This window comes from Capsicum annuum, chromosome 6 (assembly GCF_002878395.1).
Source record: "Capsicum annuum cultivar UCD-10X-F1 chromosome 6, UCD10Xv1.1, whole genome shotgun sequence".
In the NCBI taxonomy this organism is placed as follows: Eukaryota; Viridiplantae; Streptophyta; class Magnoliopsida; order Solanales; family Solanaceae; genus Capsicum; species Capsicum annuum.
The window spans coordinates 9617985-9639424 of record NC_061116.1 but is presented as its reverse complement, the minus strand read 5'-3'; the positions used below and the strand labels follow the sequence as shown (position 1 = coordinate 9639424).

The window sequence follows — 21440 nt, the reverse complement described above, 5'->3', positions numbered from 1 at the left end:
ACATATATTTTATTGTAAGCACATATATATTTTACCACCAGAAGTTTTACGTAGTTAAGAATTTAATATATTGTAGATTTATACACTTTTTAAATCTTCTTAAAATCAAATTTAGTTGATTTAAAATTCTTAAATTAATGAAAAAGTATTGGTTAGTCATTAATTTTGATGACTTATAATAAGAGAATGTTTTACTATAAATATATCAAAATAGTGAAAAGATGATTTTGTCTAAGTTAAGACTTTTAATGAATGACAAAAAATTCAAACAATATTTTTAAGGTCGTTCACACTTTTAGTAGCCGTTTGGCCATGAAAATTAAAATTTTTCGGAGTTGGAGTTGAAATTGGAGTTGGAGTTGTGTTTGGATATGTCTTTTTTGATTTTTTTTTTTTGACTTTTGAAAAAAAAATTTAAAATATGATTTTATGCACCAACTTTTACAAACTATCAAAATCACCCAACTAAAGTTTACCTACTAACGGAAAAAGAACACAATTAGCCACTTTTATAAAAATAATTACATATACATGGCCATATTTAATGAATTTCAATTATGACATATATAATATTTACATTAATAGCCGTTTTCTCATATTTAAAATTTTTAAATATGGATGTTATATTAACAGATCATTACTTCCTATTTTTTAGGTAACAAATATTATTTTTCAAATAAATTTATTTTTTTAGGAATTTATTTAATTTATGTACTTTATTTTTCGTTCCTAAAAAATAGGAAATGATGAGTTGTTATTAAGTTTTAGGGTATCGCTAATTTATTTCTTTCATTTTCTTATACATGAAAGATTTTACTGCGTGTGAATAAATTATTTCTATGTAAAACATACTTTGCATATTTATGGTATATTATATCATATACCATAAATATATAAATATGCTTAGTATGTTTCTTTATACTTTGTATATTTATATATGTGTGTATATGGTATATACATGATATAAACTTCATATATAACATACTTTGTATATTTCTGTTATAACTATGCTTAGTATATTTCTTAATACTTTGTATATTTATATATGTGTGTATATGATATATACATGGTAAAACTTTATATATAACATACTTTGTATATTTTTGCTATAAATATAATACTTTATATATTTATGGGTATAAATACAATACTTTATGTATAAAGATACTAAGTATATAAAGGTAGCAGCTGCAGTTTAATGTATAAATTTGTTAAATTGGACATATTTTTTTATGAAAAATATGTATCACTGATTTATATTTTTAGCATATATATGGTATAAACTATATATATTTGGATAGTATAATAAAGATGTACACAATATAATATATATAATCAAATTTAAAATGAGAATAATTTGTGGCAGTGGTAAACTAATCTGCTACAACTTTATTAATTTCATAAATATAGAAAACGATTATCTATTATTAATTACACGATTATAATTCCTTAAACGTCCGTATCACAACAAAAAAATCATTATTATTATATTATAATAATTAGGATCATTAGCAGTAAAATAATATCTGGAGAAAAATAATGATGAGAGAGAAAAAGAGATATATATTAATTAGGATAACATTAAGTTTTAAATTATAATTATCTTATTCTTTAAAATTGTTATATACGTAATATTGATATAGTAATTTTATAAGGAGAGTTTTATGTAAAAATTTAAAATATTGGGGTTATATGAAATAATAATAATAAAAGTTGAAAAATTGTGAAAACACCAAAAGTTTGTTTTCTCTTTTCAGGAAATTTTTTCGGAATTATTTTCAGAATTTTCATGGTCAAACACCATAATTTTCAATTTTGAAATTTTTTTTCAGAAAAAAGAGAAAAATTTTCATGGCCAAATGGGCCCTTAATATATTATTATATAGAAGATTATAGATGGATATACATATAGATTATAGATGTTTACATTATTATATTAAAATGTAAAATATCTTTTGTAAAATATCTTTGAGAAGTGATTTGAACTTCATTAAAAACTTTTATAATAAATAAAATTATTTAATTTTAAATAATTAAAAATTACACGTTCGAGACACTTAGAGTTAAACTAGTTTTAGACGACTAGAGGGAGTCCCAGTAAATAAGCAAACTATTGATAGAGAGTAATTAATTTTTACAGCTGTATCTAGAAAAATTAACCAAAAAAGGGAAAACCCCAAAGCATAAACCCTTTTTACTCTTTCACTCTCACTCCACCTCTTCGTGCTCTGCATAAACCCTAGAATTACCCTTCCATTTCCAGAGCTCACTCTGTGTGTGTTTTTCCTGAAGCCACTACAACAAAATACATATATACACGTATAATAAACTTAACTTTCTTTTTAATTAATTTGATTACTAATTTTGTATCCATTTTCAATTTTTACTTGGTGTATATATGTGTGCGCTTAAAGAAATATATTTTGTTTATAAATTTTTTGAGCTTATACATTTTGTTTGATTTTTTGAATTTTGGTCTTTTTTGCTTACTGAGTAGTTTTTTTTTCTGTATTTCAATTTTACTTGTGTACATTTCTGTTTTTTATTTTGTTTTGACATGTATATATATGGTGGGTTTTGAATTTTTGAGCTTATAAATTTTATTTGTTTCTTTGAATTTTGTTTTTTTTTTCTCTAATTAGTTTTTTTTTTTTTCTGAATTTCATTTTTACTTGTGTATATTTCTGGTTTTTTTTTTATATGTTATATATATAGAGAGAGATATAGTGGGTTTTGAATTTTTTGAGCTTATGCATTTTGTTCGAATTTTTCAATTTTTGTTTTTTTTTTCGGTATTTCATTTTTACTTGTGTATATTTCTGTTTTTTTTTTTTTTTTTTCATTTGTGTATATATGGAGAGGGTTTTGATTTTTTTTGCGCTTATACATTTTGTTTGATTTTTTCAATTTTGTTTTTTTCCCCTTTTCGCTTACTAGGTTTTTTTTTCCTTATGTATTTCATTTATACTTGTGTATATTTCTGTTTTTATATGTATATATGTAAAGAGAGATGTAAATGGTTTGGGATTTTTGAGCTTATACATTTTGTTTGATTTTTTGATAGTTTGTGGGTTGGAGTTTGATCAAACAAAATGGCAGCTGCAGCAACGACAGCTGCAGTAGAGCAACAATGTGTCCCTGCTCAAGTTGTGAGTATTCTAATATACCCTTTTCCACATTTTTCATTTGTCTGAGCTTAATTTTGTATTGTTTTTTTTTTCCCTTCAGTGTTGTGTCTTGCTGTTGATAGTATTAATAGTTAGTGGTATTACTTTCGTAGTTTCTTGTTTTTTGATTCCTGTTATGATATGTTGTTTCATCTAGTTCCATTATAGTATTGTAACATGCCCTTTTCCATGTTTATCATTTTTTTGAGCTTAGCTCTGTATTGGGGTTTTTTCCTTTCAATGTAGTTTCTTGCCGTCGATAGTATTAGTAGTCAGTGGTATTACTTTCGTAGTTTCTTGTTTTTCGATTTCTGTTATGATATGTTCTTTCGTGTACTTCCATTATAGTATTGTAACATGCCCTTTTCCATGTGTTTCATTTTTTTGAGCTTAGTTCTGTATTCTGGTTTTTCCTTTTAGTGTTGTGTCTTGCCGTCATACTATTAGTAGTCGGTAGTATTACTTTTGTTGTTTCTTGTTAGTTCCATTATAGTATTGTAACATGCCCTTTTCCATGTGTTTCATTTTTTTGAGCTTAGTTCTGTATTCTGGTTTTTCCTTTTAGTGTTGTGTCTTGCCGTCATACTATTAGTAGTCGGTAGTATTACTTTTGTTGTTTCTTGTTAGTTCCATTATAGTATTGTAACATGCCCTTTTGAGATTTTTCATTATAGTATTGTAACACTAACCCAACCATTCATTTGGTGGATGGGTTGGATGTTAGTGTTGTATCTTGCTGTCCATACTAGTAGTTCTAGTATTAATGTTATCGTTTTTCATCCTTCAGTTTCTGTTACTATCTGATATGTGTATAGATAAGCTGTGTGTATTGTAACATACTCTTTTCAAGATTTTTCATTTTTTTTTTTTGGAGTTCAGTTCTGTGTTGGGTGTTTTCTTTTCATGGTTGGGTTAGTGTTGTTTCTTGCTATCATACTACTAGTAGTCGTAGTACTACTCTTATAGTTTCTTATCCTGACTTTTGTTACTATTTGTAGTTTCGTGTTGTTTCTTGCTATCCCTACTACTAGTAATCTTAGAACTACTCTTATAGTTTCTTGTCCTTTGACTTTTGTTGCTATTTGTTGTTTCGGTGTTGTTCGCTTGTAGTATTATTTTGTTGGAATGTTGTTTTGCTACTATCTATCATAACACATGCTTTTGAGATTTTCATTTTTCTGCGCTCTCAGTTCTGTATTGGGTTTTTTCTTTTCATGGGTTGGTCAATGTTGTGTCTTTCTATCCATACTACTAGTAATTGTAGTATTACTCGTGGTACTTTTTGTCCTTCACTTTTTGTTACTATCTATTGTTTCAAGTAGTTTGATTATAGTATCATTTTGTTGTAGTACTCTTTTGCTACTATCTATTGTTTTTGTTCGTATCTGTTGTTTCTTGCGATGTTGCTAGGACTCTTCAAAATGTCAATGGGTGCATGTCAGATTCTCCAATCCTAGTGTATTTTTTGAGAGTCCGACATGGGTGCTCGTATTTTGGACCTTCATTGTTTTCTGATCTATCCAGTGATTTTCTGATGGGATAGTTTTCTTGTTGTGACACAATATAACATTACCATGGCTCATTGAAAATAAAGAGTCCACGCAACATAGGTTTCGTGTACTTCCGTTACTTCTTTTTTGCTGGACTATTTTTGTATTAAGCCGGGGTTCTATCGGAAACAACCTCTCTACCTTTGAGGTAAGGATAAGGTTTGGGTACAATTGATCCTCCCTAGACCTCACATTGTGGGATTACATTGGGTATGTTGTTGTTGGGTGGTTACTGTTGTCAAAGGCTCACCTAAGCCTGAGGTGCAAAACATTTTGAGCACTTCACGTAGTGGGTGCTTCAGTGCTGTCATTGAGGCGTTATGGTATTCTTTTTCTTTCCAGTGAGTGTAATTGGGAAGTGGTGAGGGTAAAGAATTAGTTATTTCATTTATAAGTGATTAGTTTCAGTTTCCTGTCTTTATGTTTGTTATTCATGCGTATAATTATTAGCCTTGGACGACACTTACGGATTTTTATTGTTTTCTACATTTGTGCATTTCTTCGAAGCCCATGCGTTATTTCCACTTTGCAACAAACCTAGACTTTTTTTTTTTTTGCACGTTTTGCCTTTGTTAACACTGGGGTGGGTTTAGTTTGATACTGAATTTGGGTTCATTTTTGTTTTTGGATATAGGTTGGAAATGCTTTTGTGCAGCAGTATTATCATATACTGCACCATTCTCCTGGACTGGTTTTTAGGTTTTATCAAGATAGAAGCAAAGTTGGACGACCTGAAGATGATGGCTCAATGAGCATCACGACTACAATGCAAGTAAGCTACTGAATTAAAACTAGTCTGTATTTTCTGTATCTAGTATTCTTAGTTTGCCCAGAGATATGTATGTCAGGCAGAAAATATAGAAATTTTCTACTGTTAGAGAGCCTCTAGTTTGTCTTAAAAGATAAATTTAGTAAGTTTTTGGAAAAAACTTCTAGTGATACAGAGCCCCTTATTTGTCTTAAAAGATGAATTGTTTAAGTATTGGAATGAAACATGCCTAAGTGGAAGAAAATAGATAATGGTGCGTTATATAATCAACTACAACTATTGAGAAATAGTAGTTGTACTTGCGGTCTGTCTGGACCCGTCTCCCTTGATTTTTAGTTAGTTTCTGAATCATTCGAGCATTGTATCTTAACTACCTGCTGTTTGTGAATACACCATTGCGTCTTTGTTTCCATTTAGGTAGTTGCTAAAATTTTACAAAAGGTGGTGAAGGAGCTTTAAATTTGTACTGTTGTTGAATTGATTTAATTCTGTACTCAGACGGATAGTCATGGCTATGTTGTACTGTGATGAGGAGGCATGCTAAGGTTGACGGTGCAGGGTTTTTCGTTTAGGGTATATAGAATTGAAGTTGTCTAATATCTTTTCCAAGACTTGGAAAATTGTCAAGCCTTGATCTAGTCACTTTTCATTACAAGGTTGAGATGCATTTGGTGCTTTACTCTTCTAGTTTTGAGTTTAATATGACAAAGCTCCTCATTTTCTATTATTTGATGTCAAACACACAGGCAATCAATGATAAGATACTCTCACTAAACTATGGGGACTTCAAAGCGGAGATTAGGTCCGTGGATTCACAAGAATCCTTTAACGGGGGAGTGCATGTTCTTGTGACTGGATATCTGACTGGGAACGACAACTTGATCCGGAATTTCTCCCAAACTTTCTTCCTAGCACCACAAGAGCGAGGTTACTTTGTTCTGAATGACATGTTTCGATACATAGAGAATGTCAATCAAAATGATGTCTCCCAAGTCCTGGAAGATGATGTGGTGGCTCCTGTGACTCCTGAACAAGGTAATTGAAGCTGACAGATTATTTCTTAGTTTGATGATGCCTTACATTGGCAACTGAGGATTGAAGTAAGTGTGTACTATCTGTTGCAGAACCCCCTCCAGTGCAGCAGAATCACATTTCCGAGCAGAGCACACCATCAGTGGAGGAAGCTAATGAGAGAGAAGTTTACGACCCACCTGAGAATGGTGATGTGCCTGTTGAAGAGGAAGTTCCTGTCACCGAGATTGTTGATGAAATGCAAGACGACTCTCAAACGGTAGTTGAGTCTAATTTCAAAAGTGAAGATGCTCCTAAGAAGTCATATGCTTCAATTGTAAGTTTGATTGGACAAAAAAAAAATCGCTGGAAGCCTGTAGCTTCTGCATTTTTCTTTCTGAAGGGTTAAGCTAAGTTTGAAAAGGTTTACGTAAGAGATAGCTGTAAGGTCATGTGGTGCTGTTTATTGAGTACAGATTAGATCCTTTGCCAAATCTATTTGGTTATTGACTTGATTTCTGGCAAAGATGATTTTTGGTGGGGGGAGGGGCATAATGAACTTCTCTTAAGTTTAAACAATTTGCAACAATCTTTCAGGTCATGCATCTCAAGGAAAGTGCTGCTAGTTTTCCCCCTCCTCCAGCACCTGCTTCTAGGAAGCCCATGGAAAGGAGTGTTGGGCAAGTGAATCAACCTCCTATAACAGCAACTGATCGCCCAGCTTCCAGCTCAAATTCTGTTGATAATGCAAATAGCCAAGAGGGAGAAGGCATGCAACTGTGCTATTCTGCTCCAGTTTTCTTTCTCTCTATAATTTGGTCTTTGCTGTTAACTTGTTTGATATCTTATTACATGTTTCTTCAAATTTCCTCCAGCGACTGGTGGCTATTCAATCTACATAAAAGGCCTGCCTTCTACTGCAACTGTGGCCTTACTTGCAAATGAGTTCAAGAAGTTTGGGCCGATCAAGAATGGAGGCATTCAAGTAAAAAATAACCGAGTATTGGTTTGCCCAAAGCCCCTAACATTCTATCTAATTAAGGGAAAAAGAAAAGTAGATTGTTGGCTATTATGTTCTTTTGTGTGCGCACTGATTTTGTAAACAATTGTAATTGTGGATGACAGCAACATGGATTTTCTTTTGGTTTCGTGGAATTTGAGGAAGCAAGTGCTCTGCAGAAAGCTATGGAGGTCTCTTCAGTTTCATTCTCTCGATATCATGTCTAGTTTTGACTTGTTAACATAGAGGATTTACTTTTTAAAGGTATCATAAGCAATACTAGGAAATTGATTTCAGAATATGTTAAAATATTAGTTTTTAGATATCATGATAACATATTTTTTAAAAAATAAATAAATAAATAACCAGTTTTCAAAAAATAATTTAATATTTTTATGCTGGCTACTGCAATATTCATCCCTTATCTGAAATTTGGACAGGCTATCCGAAGCTCGGATATGTGATTTGAGAATAGTTAGAATATTTCTCTGTGTTCTCTTAACTGTGGCTTAGTTGAATCTATTATCTTCTAGTGAGAAATCACATAGTTTATCACGTATAGAGAAAAGGGACAATCAAGTCCTTAACGCTTTTATCAAAAGCTTTTAGGCTTTTATTGCCTGAACTGATCTTCACCTTGGCATACCTCTCAAGTGGAACTACTGGTCAAGGTAACATGGGAAGGCTTAAGGCAGCAGAAAGAAGGGTTTACCCTTATGTATGAAAAATTATGCAAGCAAACATGACCGCTTATACCAATTCACTATAAGTATTCAAACAGTACTTTCCGCCGGAATTCACTCTTTGTGCCGCTAATTTTTAACTACTATGTCTTTAGCTAGAAGTGCCTGTCTTTTCCTGTATTTTGATAAGGTTATTCCTATATTTCAGGCATCTCCAATTTTAATTGGTGGACGTGAAGCTGTTGTTGAGGAGAAGAGGTCTACCAATTCACGAGGCAAGTCCAATATTATCCTTCTGAAGTAATTCGAGAATGATTGTAATTGTATAGTTAATTGATGGAAATTTTGAAAAACTGTGTAATTGAAACAGTAGTATTCTTGAGAACAAGAAACTAAGGGTGTTTTGAATGGCATGTGTTCTGATTGATTTGTTTACATAAAGAGGATAATGGGCCCCGGGGCGTAAAGCTGCCTGTTTTCTCAGATTAGCATCTATAAAGGAAGTTTCTATAACAGTTGTTATTGAGGCGTTGCCATATGAGCTCTTCTTCCCAGACTAATAATATTCGGTTGAGACTGAATTTGTGTTGTCAGGAGTCTGGAAACCAGATTCATTTGCTCTTACATACAATATCATTCTTCATTTCAGGTTACTTTAGAGGTAGATTTCCATCTGGAGGGGCTTCTGGTTACAGGAACTATGGAGTAAGAGGTCGAGGAAATTATGGAGGTGGCAGGGTTTATGCTCGAGATGATTTTGGTGAAAGAACTGAGTTCAACAACAGAGGTGGACACCGTGGATGGTCATCTAATCGTGGTGGTGATGGATACCAATCATACCAGCGAACTGATAACCCAGGTGGCTATGTTGCACGAACAAATCATGGTGGACGGATGCTTAATGGAACTACCTGACACAACAGGGTTTTTGCTACACCTAAAATAGTAGATTCAGTCTATATAAGAGCTGATTTTAGTAGTTGTCTTTACATCGGCATATATCTAACAGTTGACGTTCCAGGTAGAAGAAGCTTTGTGAGGACCCTATGATAGTTTTTGCAAGAGCTCATTTTGCTAATTATCAATTCCTTAACATTCCCTTTAATTGGTATAGATGGGGTAGGAATTGACTTCTATGCAGTATATAGAGTATCTAATAGAGCATTTAAGTCCCCAGAAAGTGATTATTCAGTCTCTTTTACTCAATTGTATGAGTTGAATCATTTTGGCAATTGTGGAAATGAGTTGATGTTAGTTATAAATCTCTCATGGATTCTATTATCAGCTGGCAACAGAGGATGCTGTTTTTATGTTTTGTCCATCTTCAGTCTTGAAATCAGAGAGCAGTGCATTTTCTTGAACCATTGGTTAGCTCACTGGTCTGACTAATCTGTGCGTTTTCTTAAACCATTTGTTAGATCTCTGGTCTGACTAATCTGCGCGTTTTCTTGAACCATTGGTTAGCTCACTGGTCTGACTAATCTGCGCTGTTTGTTGAATCATTGGTTAGCTCACTGGTCTGACTAATCTATATTAGTATCAGTTTAATTCACTGGTCTGGCTAATCTATGTTTGTGTTACTTAAACTCATTATGAGGGTAAGGTTTGTTTGATAAATAACAATTTCACAGGAGATGGAGGTGGCTTGCTTGGATCTATTATGTAAAACATGGAGGATTTAAGTTACAAAAATTCCAATTAATATTGGGTAGATGTTTAGCTGCCTATGTGTAAAGCAACTGTGTTTTTCTGATATAAGACGGATTTAGGATTTGAACTTTGATTGTTTCGACTTTTAAAGTTCTTAACATTCACGCACTTTAAATTTCTTTGCAGGCATTGTTAAGACATAAATAGAATATCGCGATAGGCTTTTTACAGCATAAATTCGGATTAATCAAAATCGGATGGTTAAGAAAAAGGAAGACCGTAAATAAAATCTGGGCTTACAAAAGCACACTATCATGGAGAATGCAACAGTTGATCCAATTGCAGTACTATGCTAGAATATGATATGACTAACACAAGAAGTATCTACTCGACAACGATAACAACATACCCAGTGTAGGGTCTGGAGGGTGGGGTGGGGGTGAGGGGGTTTGGATGGTAAAGTGTACGTAGTCCATATCACTAACTCTAGTACAAAGTATCTACTTGACAAGTAGTGTAAAGTTCTTCAAAGCATATTTAATACTAGAAACATTGTTCACCATAAACTCCGCCTATGTGAGTTTGCTCATGACATCTTTCCAAGTCCACATACGCGCAAAGCTAGCCAATTTACGATGAATCTTCAAAATACATAATCTAACTAGAACCCATCACCACAATGTACCTTCTTGTTACTCTTGCCTACATGATGTAGCCATCCAAAACCTTTAAATGCCTTTGAAATCTTGACAAGATTAGGCCTTCCCATGCCTAAATTCATCTTTCCTGCTGAAAACTTGAAGGCTTGTAAACAACAAAGTTGTTGATCATCCATCTCTTCTTCATCTTCATCATGTTCTTTTTCACATCCCTTCTTTTTCATCTTCTTTAAATCCCTTTTTGACTTGTTTTTTATGGTGTCCATTTCATATTTTTCCCACAACATGTCCATTCCTTCGTTGTTGCTATGACTAACATTGTTCCTTTCCTCAAAAAGTTTGCATGCCAATGTCCTTTTCCACTCTTTTTCTTTCCTCATTGATCCATAACCAATACTTCCTACATGTTCAATATTCTTGCTCACATTTTCAAGATTCTTGCTAAGTCCATTTCTCACAAGTGCATCTTCCTTTTGTTTTTCAATGATTTTATCAACTTTCTTCACTTCCACATTATGAGTCAAGTTGGTGTTTTCAAATTCATCCAACTCTTTGAAGAAATTTTCCAATGTCTTCTCCTCTATAACATGCTTAGTACTCTCCATTTCAGCCGAATTTTCTCCCTCAGGAATAGGGGATTCACTTTCCTCAGCTGATGTATAGTCCAAGAAGTCAACAGCATTGTCGTGATCATCATTTTTGGACGCGCCAAACACTATCTTGTATGCTTCAAATTCTTCTAGCTCATTGAGTTCATCATCCTTTCGTGTTAGCTCTTTCGATTTATCATGGAGAATGAGAGTTGGAGAGATGGTAAGAAGGGCAAGGAGAAAAAGTGTAGTTGTGACGAAGAGAGGAGAAAGGAATGAAAGGAGTTTAAGAAGGTAAGGGGAGAAGAAAATGAAGTAGCAAAAGTAGAGAGGGTGAGAGAGAATGAAAGAACACAAGTAGAAGAATTTTGACTTGACAAGTTGAAAATACTGAGGTCTTAGTTCCGACATTTTTTCAAAAATCTCCAACAGTTGTTCTCCCAGTCGATATGATAGTATTTTGTTGGTGATGTTCTTGAGAGCATCTATAGAATCAACTGCACGATTTCATTGATTCGCTATCCATTTGTTCTTAAACTTGATGAGGCTGTAAAATGACTTAATTAAAAAAATTTTTGTAACGATTCAAAGTATAATCTCTTGATTTGGTACTAGTCAACTAATGATTTGTCACATATCTTGCAGTAAGAATGTGAAGATAGTGGAGAAGAAGGGAAATTTAGTATATATAACTTAAATTCATTGAAAATTGGAAGATAGAGAAGAAATGAAGAAGAAAGAGTATTTTGGTATACTATTTTGTTTAGGTAGAGAAGCGTTTGTGTTATTGTGAAAGTAATTCAAGTAAAAAATGTATTGTGTGAGAATCCAAAAAGGGAAGTAATAATAGGGAGGGGGGGAGGGGAAGGAGGGGGGGGGGGCAATCATTTCTTTTGGAACTTTTTTTTCTTCTTTAACCACCTAATAATAATTTGCCTAAACTACCAATGGAAGGAGAAACATCATTTCATTTGGAAAATTTTCTTTTCCTTAGCCACCAAATAATTTGCCTTTTTTCTCTTGAAAATTTACTTGTCCACACTCATTGGAATCTTAATATTACTTGTATTGCTAAAACTAGTTGTAGCAGGAGGCTATCGAAAATAACTTCTCTATCTTTAGTTTTCACTCTATTCTCTTCAGACCCATGGATTATGATGAATTCTCACAATTTAATAATAAAATTATTTTTTGATTAAGTAGTTATTCTTTTGTGATATAAACATTTTAAGCATAATACATAAACATGCCCTTTAACTTGGCCTCATATCACATTTATGATCTCAAACTTTGGATGTGCACAAGTAGACACTTAAACTTGTATAAAGTTAAACAAGTAGACACATATGTCCTATTTGGCATAATACACGCAGGACATAAATTGGTCACGTAGGACATCACATAGGATTGATGCGTCTACTGCTTCAACTTTATACAAGCTTAAATATCTATTTGTGAACATCTAAAATTGGAGGATATAAATATAAGTTGAAGCCAAAGGGCGCATTTATGTAAGACATAATACATAAACATGTCATTTAACTTGTTTTCAAATCACATCTATGACCTCCAACTTTGGGTGTGCACAAGAAGTCAGTTAAACTTGTACAAAATTGAACAAGAAACACATGTGTCTTATTTGGCATAATACATGTAGGACGCCATATAGAATAAGAACTAGTCACGCAGGATGTCACATAGGACATATGTATCTACTGGTTCAACTTTATACAAGTTTAAGTGTCTATTTGTGCATATTCAAAATTAAAAAGCATACATACAAATTGAAGTCAAATCAAAGCACATATTTATGTACTATTATGCTAAAATTTTATCGTTGAAGAGTGTGAAGAAAGGTTGACATAGAGTGTTATTTTTTTTGGTTTCTCATCAATGTTTGACGTCTTATGAAGCTCGATTAATTTGAATTCACGTCGAGTAGAGCCAATTTGAAGATAGCGCTCCAATCAAAAAAATTTCATACCCAAAATTCGAACATGAGATACCTGACTAAGAGAGTAGCAGCACATCCACTATTGAAGTGTGATTGATGAGGCTAACTTGAGGCAATTTCACATGGGAAACCACTCAATTTCTACTCATTGCACTGCCTTACATACCATACCTTTTTATTTTCCTTTATCAAAAGGGTGTCCACAATGTCTGTTAACTTTTTAATTATTCACTTTGACTTTCCCTCTAAAAGGGTATCTAATGACAACTTCTTGTTATATCTTTTAGTTAAAAATAAATAATTTTTTGAGTTATTTTTTAATATTTAAAATAAATAAATTATTTATTCTTTAAAAGATATATTTTATCTTTATTATTAAATAGTATTTATTTTTAATACTTAAATGTCTTATAACTAATGAAATGATATAGTAAATTTATTATAAAAAAATATTTGTAAAAAATATTTAAATGAGTCCGATGTTAAGTTCATTTAAAATATGAAGGGTTAATTTATTATTTTGTGTCTATTTTACTTTATTTTAATTAAATATATATTCATTTTATAATGCTTAAATGACTTATAATGATTAATTAGGAGTGATATAGTAAAATTATAGTTGAAACAGCTGAAATAGACATGTCGACCGTCAGCTACATGCTTTAGCAACTTCATTCCGACTTATATATTACTATAATAGATTTGTCAGCTTGTTATTTTTCAATAGTTCTTGATTTTTGGGGTCTAAATTTATTTTGATTTTTTAGTTTATGTTCTCATCTTATTATTCATGGAATCATGAGTAATATTCATATTATTTATTGATTATCTCATGTTTTGTCCGTGTTAAATTTAATATTGAATTCAGTCGAACTCAATAATTTTAATTTAAATTATATATTTATTTTTATTTGGTCAAATTTAGAATTCAGCTGCTAACATTTTGATATTGCTATCCCGAAATTTAAAATTCATAACGTTTAAATTCTTAGTCCATCGTTGTGCCAAGATAGAAGCATTAAAAGGACCTATGTAGAAAAAAGGCACTTTCCTTCAATATTTTCAGAGTCTTTGTCCCCTATATGATTAAACTTTTATCTAGCTAGTTGGTGTTAGTCAATTACATTTAACATGTGTATAATAATTACTATTTACTTTCCTAATTATCTAAATCTAAAAATGATGGTAAAGAATATAAAGTGCATAATTACTATCTAGCTTAGTGCTACAACTAGTTAAGATGTACACATCAATATCATTAGATATAGATATTGAAAAAATAACATAAACATACACCTTAATTATTATATTTACACAAATTTTCAGCCTTATAAATTAATTACTAAAATTCCACCTAATTTTGTATTTCCATTAAATATGTCGGGAGCTAATTATGTATCTCGGCAGACCTAAAATCGAAAAAAATATATAGGGAGCTAATTATGTATCCTTACAAAGGAAAAAAAAATGTATTTTCATTGGATGTATCGGAGCTAATTATGTATCTCGACATACCTAAAATTAAAATTTTCAGTGATTATGCAAAATATCAATATTTTCTGTAATTAAACTTCAAACTGTCGGAATTTATATCGTTTGTCCTAGAAAAATTACTTATTTCTTCATTATTGGACAGCCCAATCAAACTCTAAATTTGCCCTTTTAATCTTCCAGATAGATTACTCTTTTTTGCCTTAATTACTTTCTAAATCTCAATTTATGTGATACATTTTAATTAGACATAAAATTTAAAAAAGAAATAAATAAATAAATTTGTGTGACTAAATTATTTCATTAAGAATAAAAAGAAAAATTTATAGTTAAGTTGCTTTTAATTATAGAAAACTGTTATTTTATGTTGAGACAAAGTGAAAAATAAAACGAGATGCATGATTGGAATAGAGGGAGTACTATTTTTATCGACCCACCTAAAATAAAAGAAAGAAATAAAAGTTGGGATAGTAACACTTTTGATCTCTAAATTATTGATATTTGATTTGATCGTTGCAATATATGACACAACATATTTAATCTTCAATTAATTAAAATGAAGTTGGGCTGACCATCATTGAGGTTTCAGGTTCAGTTTCCAACAAACACAAATGCTAGATGATTTTTTCTTATCTGTTCTAACCTTAGTGGATAGAATTATCTTATTGCTGTTAGGAGGTGACAGGTATCTTGTGAAATTAATCGAGGTGTGCGCAAGCTGACTCGAACATCACGATTGGAGGAGAAAGGTAATGTGGAGGGAAGGAGAGGGAGAAAAGGAAGATAGGGAGATTGTGGAAATAATAAAATTTGAAGAATTTTAAAATTTAATGTCATTAACATTAATCTTAAAATTGTCACATCAATTCAATTAAAATCTTATAATATAAATAATTTTTTTCTTGGTTTTGAGGAAAAACAACATAAAAATACACCTTAATTTATCGTATTTACATAAATTTCTACTATTACAAAGTAATTACAAAAATCTCAACTAATTATGTATCTCCGTTATGTATCTCGACAGAGCCAATTCGAAAAAAATGTATAGGAAGCTAATTATGTATCCTTATAAAGAGAAAAATATATATTCGTTGGATTTATTATGTATCTCAACAGGCCCAAAATAAAAAAAAATCTATCGAAAGCAAATTATGTATCTTTACAAAGAAAAAAATATATCTTTGTTGAATATACTAGGAACTAATTATGTATCTCGATAAATAAAAAAAATTAATTTTTTATTAATTATATAAAATATCGAAATTTTCTGTAATTAAACTTCCAACCGCCTGAATTTATGTTGTTTGCCCTAAAATTTTTCTTTGTTAATGTTTTGAAACTTTGTTGTCACCACTAATTGAATGATCCAACTCAGTTAGAGCAGCTCACATTATGCACAATCGTTAGTGCAAGGTCAACAATAATGAATAATGTTTAGCAAAAATGGGCTTTATTTGGGCCGGGTCTTTCGGCCCAAAGCTCAGTCCTCACTTTCTTCGTCATTTCATTTTTTCCTTTCTAAAGATGCGTAATTAGGTTTTGATATATTTTTTCATTTTGAATATATTTGGGCCGGGTCTTTCAGCCCAAAGCTCAGTCCTCACTTTCTTCATCATTTCATTTTTTCCTTTTTAAAGATACGTAATTAGGTTTTGATATATTTTTTCATTTTGAATATGTCGAGATACATAATACATCCAGTGAAAATTCATTTTTTTCTTTATAAATATACATAATTAGTTTTCAATTTTTTTTTTCTGATTTTGAATCTGTCGAGATACATAATTAACTCCTTATACATCCAACGAATATACATAAGAGATTTTTGTGGTTACTGTATAAGGGTGAAAATTTATGTAGATATGATAAGTTAAGATATTTGTTCATGTATTCAAAAAATTACATAATACCACACCTTAAATTATCATTATTACCTAAAATCACAACTCCTCAAAATAATTACAAAAATTTCAAATTTTAATTTATATCGCAATACATTACTTAGGGCCGCGATACATCACGAGACCAGAAATATACATCACAGGACCAACTAAGTAATGTATCGCGCTCCCAAGTAATATATCCGATCAATTTAATATTGAAGATTTTTTTATGTAATTATGAAAAAAAAATAGAGATAAGGAGTAATTAGGTACTAAATAGATGAATTTATGAAAATTTCCCTTGTGTTATTTTTGCATAATCATGTTCATCAAAAATGGACTTTATTTGGGCCGGCTCTTTCAGCCCAAACCTCGGCCCACACTTTCTTCTTCATTTTGGACTCGGGTCACTCAATTCTCTCCAATCAACCATCAAATGAAAGTTTAAAATCTCAAGAGATTTTTGAAAAAGAGAATCGAATGGCTTCTTCCATGAATAAAACTAGTTCACAAGAACAAGTTTCATCATCATCTTCATCATTAAATTGGAAGGAACGAATTCTTTTTCCCACTCTATTAGCTGGTACCTTTTTTTTTTTGCTTCCTCTAAAACCCTAATTATTAATTCCATTTTAGCTTCTACATTTTTACTTTTATTTGTTTTTTTAAAAGGGGGAGAATTGGTACTTAACCAACCAACTGAGTTACTAATATTATTAGAATAGAGGTGAAATGAATGAATATGCATGATTTAAATATTCGATCTTACAAAAATTATCTGAAATTGAGGTGTATTTCATTGAACAATTTAACATGAGTGTTCGTCTAAATATTTGTGTTGTTTTATTATTATTAGTATTTAACAAGATTTGTGTTGTTTTTTATTTAGCTTCTACATTTTTATTATTATTATTTTTTGAAAAAAAGGTGGAGAATTGGTAACTCGCTAATAAGGTGAAAATTCAGGCAGTTAACCAATCAATTGAACTGCTAATATTATTGGAATAGAGGTGGAATGAATGGATATACATGATTTAAATATTCGATCTTACAAAAATTATCTGAAATTGAGGTATATTTCATTGAACAATTTAACATGAGTGTTCGTCTAAATATTTGTGTTGTTTTATTATTATTAGTATTTAACAAGATTTGTGTTGTTTTTTATTTAGCTTCTACATTTATATTATTATTATTTTTTGAAAAAAAAGGTGGAGAATTGGTAACTCGCTAATAAGGTGGAATTTCCAACGGAGCTAGTAATATTCCCCATCTTGTACGTTATTAAATTATTGGAATAGAAGGGAAATGAATGAATGTACATGATTTAAATATTTGATCTTAGAAAACTTATGTGAAACTAAGGTGTATTTCATTAAACAAGCTAACATGAGTGTTCGTATAAATATTTGTGTTGTTTGAATTTTTTTTTCGATAAAAAAATTCATGCAGTTAACCAATCAACTGAGCTACTAAGATTATCAAATTTGTACATGATTAAATTATCCGAATAGAGGGGAAATGAATGAATTGGAGTTCTACTTGTGTTTGTCCATATATTTTGCAGTAAATATTTGTGAATTTGAATTTGAATTTGAATGTATGTATTTTTTTATTTTTTTTGTTATAAAAATATGAAATATAAGTTAAATGGGGATAAATTTGAAAGAGAAACATTTATACAAGTGAAAAAAGTGAATGGGTTTTTGGGTGTTCTTTTTACTTTCAATTACAACTTGGAATTTTTATGCCCATTGCTGATTTTCAATTACAACTTGGGATAAATATTTGTTGTTTGGTTTTATGTTTTCTGTTTGTTATACTGTTATTTCTCATGAGCCGGGGGTCTATTGGAAACAACCTCTTAGTAGTGGGATGGATTGCGTACACTTTACCCTCTGCAAACTCCATTTTGTGGGAATTAACTGGGTATGTTGTTGTTGTTGCTGATATTCAAGTGAAGTAAAAAAAAAAAAATCGAAAAAAATGAAAATTTCTCTCTGCCAAACGGTTACTTAACTTCAGTTTATTTGAGATTGAAGTATTGTTGATTGAACAATTTAACATGATTGTTCGTCTAAATATTTTGGTAAGTTATTTTGAAAATTGTTACTCTCTTTGTCTGTTTGGAATTTAGGGGTGACTGGTGGAGGAGCTGGTTTGATATCAAAGCATCGGAAAGTTCATGGATTAGCAAATATTTGTGGAACTTATGCAACTAATTTTGCTATTGTTACTGCATGTTACTGCGGTAATCTCACTCTTTACTCATTTAAAATGTTTATATATCTTAATCATGTTATGTAGATTTACATTGAGTCGAGTTTGATTTTTGAAATGGTGTAAAGTTGGAGAATTTTAGGATTTTGTTCTCAAGTCGTTGAAGACACTACCTACTGGGCTTCTTTATTTGTATTATTATCCTTTTTTGTTGGTTCTACTTTGTCCTTTTTTTTTTTCTGGGACACAATTTCCTTGAGCTAAGGGTCTATCAGAAAGAACCTCTCTACCTCCCAAGGATAGGGAAGGGGTGAATAATTTATGGTTGTCCTTTTTACCCTTCTTATCAAATGTGTAGATAGAAATATATCAATCAGTCAATCAATCAACTATGAGTCTGTTTGGATCGACTTTTATCGGGTGTTTGGATAAGATTAAAGACTGCTTCTAAGTGCTTGTTCTTAAGCCAAAATAACAAAAATAGGCTAACTCATGATTTGGCTTATAAGCCATAAGCTATAAGCACATCCAAACATGCTCTATGTCTCCATTTCGAAGTTCAGACTAGTTAGCGAAGGTCTGCATACACTCTATCCTCTCGAGGGAGACCACACTTGTGGGATAATATTGGGTACATTGTTGTTGTTGTATCTTTCCTTTTTTTTTTTTTGGTTGATAAGTCCAGCTTGTTGTTATTTCACAATTTAGTATCACAGTTATAAGAACTAGTCGGTATAAAGACTTATGTTGATATATTGCACTTATATTAGCTCTTGTTGGAGTCCTTTTTATCGTGGTTAGATTTGAATGACTGGAGATTTACTGAATTTACAGAACAGAGAACCCCTAATGAGTATTAAAAGGTAAACTATTTAGTGATCTTAGAGATTAGAATGAATAAACTTGAATGAAGCAGAATGGATACAAAGTATTTAAGCCAATTCCAACTAACATGAGAGTGATGGTACTTGATTGATTTCATTATTAATTTCTCCTTTATGCTGTTTATACTTTGAAGGCCAATAAGCTTCAGATTTCTGATTCGTATATTTGCATCTTTCAGATTTCATGTCTTATTTTGACAATCTTTTGTTTCATCTCATTTGCATTTCTCATATAGTTAATTCTTGACCGCTTCACTTTTTTGGTGATGTTAGTAATGGCTTTATCACAAATTTAGCAGGCATCTAGTCTAGCTGTGCGTGTCATGGATAAACTCTTCTTCTTACAGACTTCTTCATCTTGAGTGACATGTTCAAAATGTTGAAAAACCTGGCGCTGGACTTGGGACATTGATTCCACTTAATATATATCTATTACATAGAAGTCCATGTGTCAGTTTTCGTCAAAAGAGTGACGACAGCCATATCACAAGTTTGATGCTGCTTGTGTCCGTAGGCACAGAAGAATTGAAGTTAATATATGATCTTCTGTATTGACATGGCAGGTGCTCGTGAGTTTGTAAGAGTGAGTAGAACAGGAAAGCCTGATGATCTGCTGAACTCAGCAATTGGAGGTTTTGGTAGTGGTGCTATACTTGGACGTCTGCAAGGTTAATATTTGCAACTCTCTCTCCTCCTCAATGTGTTAGTGTGTGCGCGCCAACACATCATAGGCCCCAGTGGGACAGGGTAATTTAGACATTAACTGGACATGCGGTTTTTCTTTTTAATGGCATCATGTGTTTAGTTGGTAAAAAAGAAAAAAGAAGAAACGGTTATGTTTATAAATAATCATGGTACAAATAGTCTCGCCTAGATAGCCTCTTTTCTGATTTTTCATTGTCATGCTTACAAATCAGGGCAGCTAGATTTGATAAATACTGCCTTCTTTTTTCATCTTTAATGGGGAAAAAGTCTCTTACGTGTCCATTGGAGATGACACCAGGGGCAAGAGGTTCTTAGGAGATAATATTTTTTGCATTCTTTACAAAAAGATTCCATGAAGAGTTGTAGGATGTTGGATCCAATGTTTTTTCTTGACAGTGGTGTCCAGGCCAGCTTACACGATTATTCCATTGGGTACCTATTGCCTCCCACCAGCACAGGTATCGGATAACTCTGCCAACTACGGTTTAGGTTGATGGGAAAAGTTCATCTACTGGGATTTGAATTGAATTCTTTAGCTTCCTTCCTCGGATCGAAAACATTAAGGCTTGATGGTTCTCCTCCGACCTCATTGACCTCTAGGATACACCCTTGGGTGGCAGATCCAATGGGTCTCTTGCTCAACCTATGAATCCAAGCATCAGTTAAATTATGTCGAAGATGTTTTGTTAGATCCAGCTTAAAAAAGTAGCTAATAATGCTTATTTTTATCCACTTGCTTTAGTTTGTGATCTAATGATTAAGGGAAGTATTTCAATTTTCCATTGTTTGGTGAATAACAGTTACTCTATGCATTTAACATTCTGGTCATACAACATAAACAACTCCCCCCGATCCCAAATTAGTTAGGATTGGCACCGATATTTTTGTGATATCAATTCAAAATAGTTGTTCTCAGCATGTCTACTTGTAAAGTTTAGTATGGCTTTGATACAGTAAAAGGCTTGTATATATCTCATACCTTTAATCAGTTCAATGCTAGGTTTATATTCTCACGTTGCAGAAGCTTGTAAAAATAATCTCCATTCTCATAACATTGTTAGTAGCTTGCTCAAACTTTAGATTTTCATCCTCTAAATAATTGTGCAAAGAGATCAGTAATCTTGAAAATACTTCACGTTGGCCATCATTACCCTTGCTTATCTTTTGGTGAAAACATTCATTGGATCTGAAGCTAAGTTGCTCGAACTCTTCAAAAATGTT

The 21440-nt window shown here is 31.8% G+C and overlaps 3 protein-coding genes across 4 annotated transcripts; 2 read left to right on the top strand and 1 right to left on the bottom strand.

The window, feature by feature from the left end:
* The first annotated feature begins 2136 nt into the window (after positions 1–2136).
* On the top strand, positions 2137–9461 carry LOC107873582 (nuclear transport factor 2). Of its 2 annotated transcripts, none has more exons than XM_016720483.2 (10): positions 2137–2319; positions 3065–3149; positions 5352–5489; positions 6233–6521; positions 6611–6834; positions 7095–7266; positions 7373–7503; positions 7623–7688; positions 8389–8455; positions 8830–9461. In XM_016720483.2, the coding sequence occupies exons 2-10, from the start codon at positions 3093–3095 to the stop codon at positions 9093–9095; spliced, it is 1410 nt and encodes a 469-aa protein (XP_016575969.2). In that variant the 5' UTR covers positions 2137–2319; positions 3065–3092; the 3' UTR covers positions 9096–9461. The 2 variants fall into 2 exon arrangements, with proteins under 2 accessions (XP_016575969.2, XP_016575971.2); XM_016720485.2 differs by having other exon boundaries at positions 2154–2319; positions 7373–7497.
* Positions 9462–10091: 630 nt separating this feature from the next.
* On the bottom strand, positions 10092–11878 carry LOC107875150. Its single transcript, XM_016721764.2, has one exon. It carries the CDS (start codon positions 11488–11490, stop codon positions 10492–10494), a length of 999 nt encoding a protein of 332 aa, XP_016577250.2. The 5' UTR covers positions 11491–11878; the 3' UTR covers positions 10092–10491.
* A 4947-nt stretch (positions 11879–16825) lies between these two features.
* Positions 16826–20182, top strand: LOC107873581 (the record flags this gene model as incomplete). The annotated part of the gene is given in 3 exon segments (XM_047413498.1): positions 16826–16993; positions 18548–18661; positions 20078–20182. Coding segments are annotated over 3 exon segments (322 nt in total), but the record flags the coding sequence as incomplete, so codon positions are not given.
* Positions 20183–21440: the final 1258 nt, after the last annotated feature.

Excerpts from the sequence above, each read along its gene's own strand:
- LOC107873582 (XM_016720483.2), top strand. The coding sequence starts at position 3,093 with ATGGCAGCTGCAGCAACGACAGCTGCAGTAGAGCAACAATGTGTCCCT. Across the intron at positions 6,522-6,610 it reads TCCTGTGACTCCTGAACAAG|AACCCCCTCCAGTGCAGCAG; the intron begins GTAATTGAAGCT and ends TATCTGTTGCAG. Across the intron at positions 7,689-8,388 it reads CTCTGCAGAAAGCTATGGAG|GCATCTCCAATTTTAATTGG; the intron begins GTCTCTTCAGTT and ends CCTATATTTCAG.
- LOC107875150 (XM_016721764.2), bottom strand. The coding sequence starts at position 11,490 with ATGTCGGAACTAAGACCTCAGTATTTTCAACTTGTCAAGTCAAAATTC.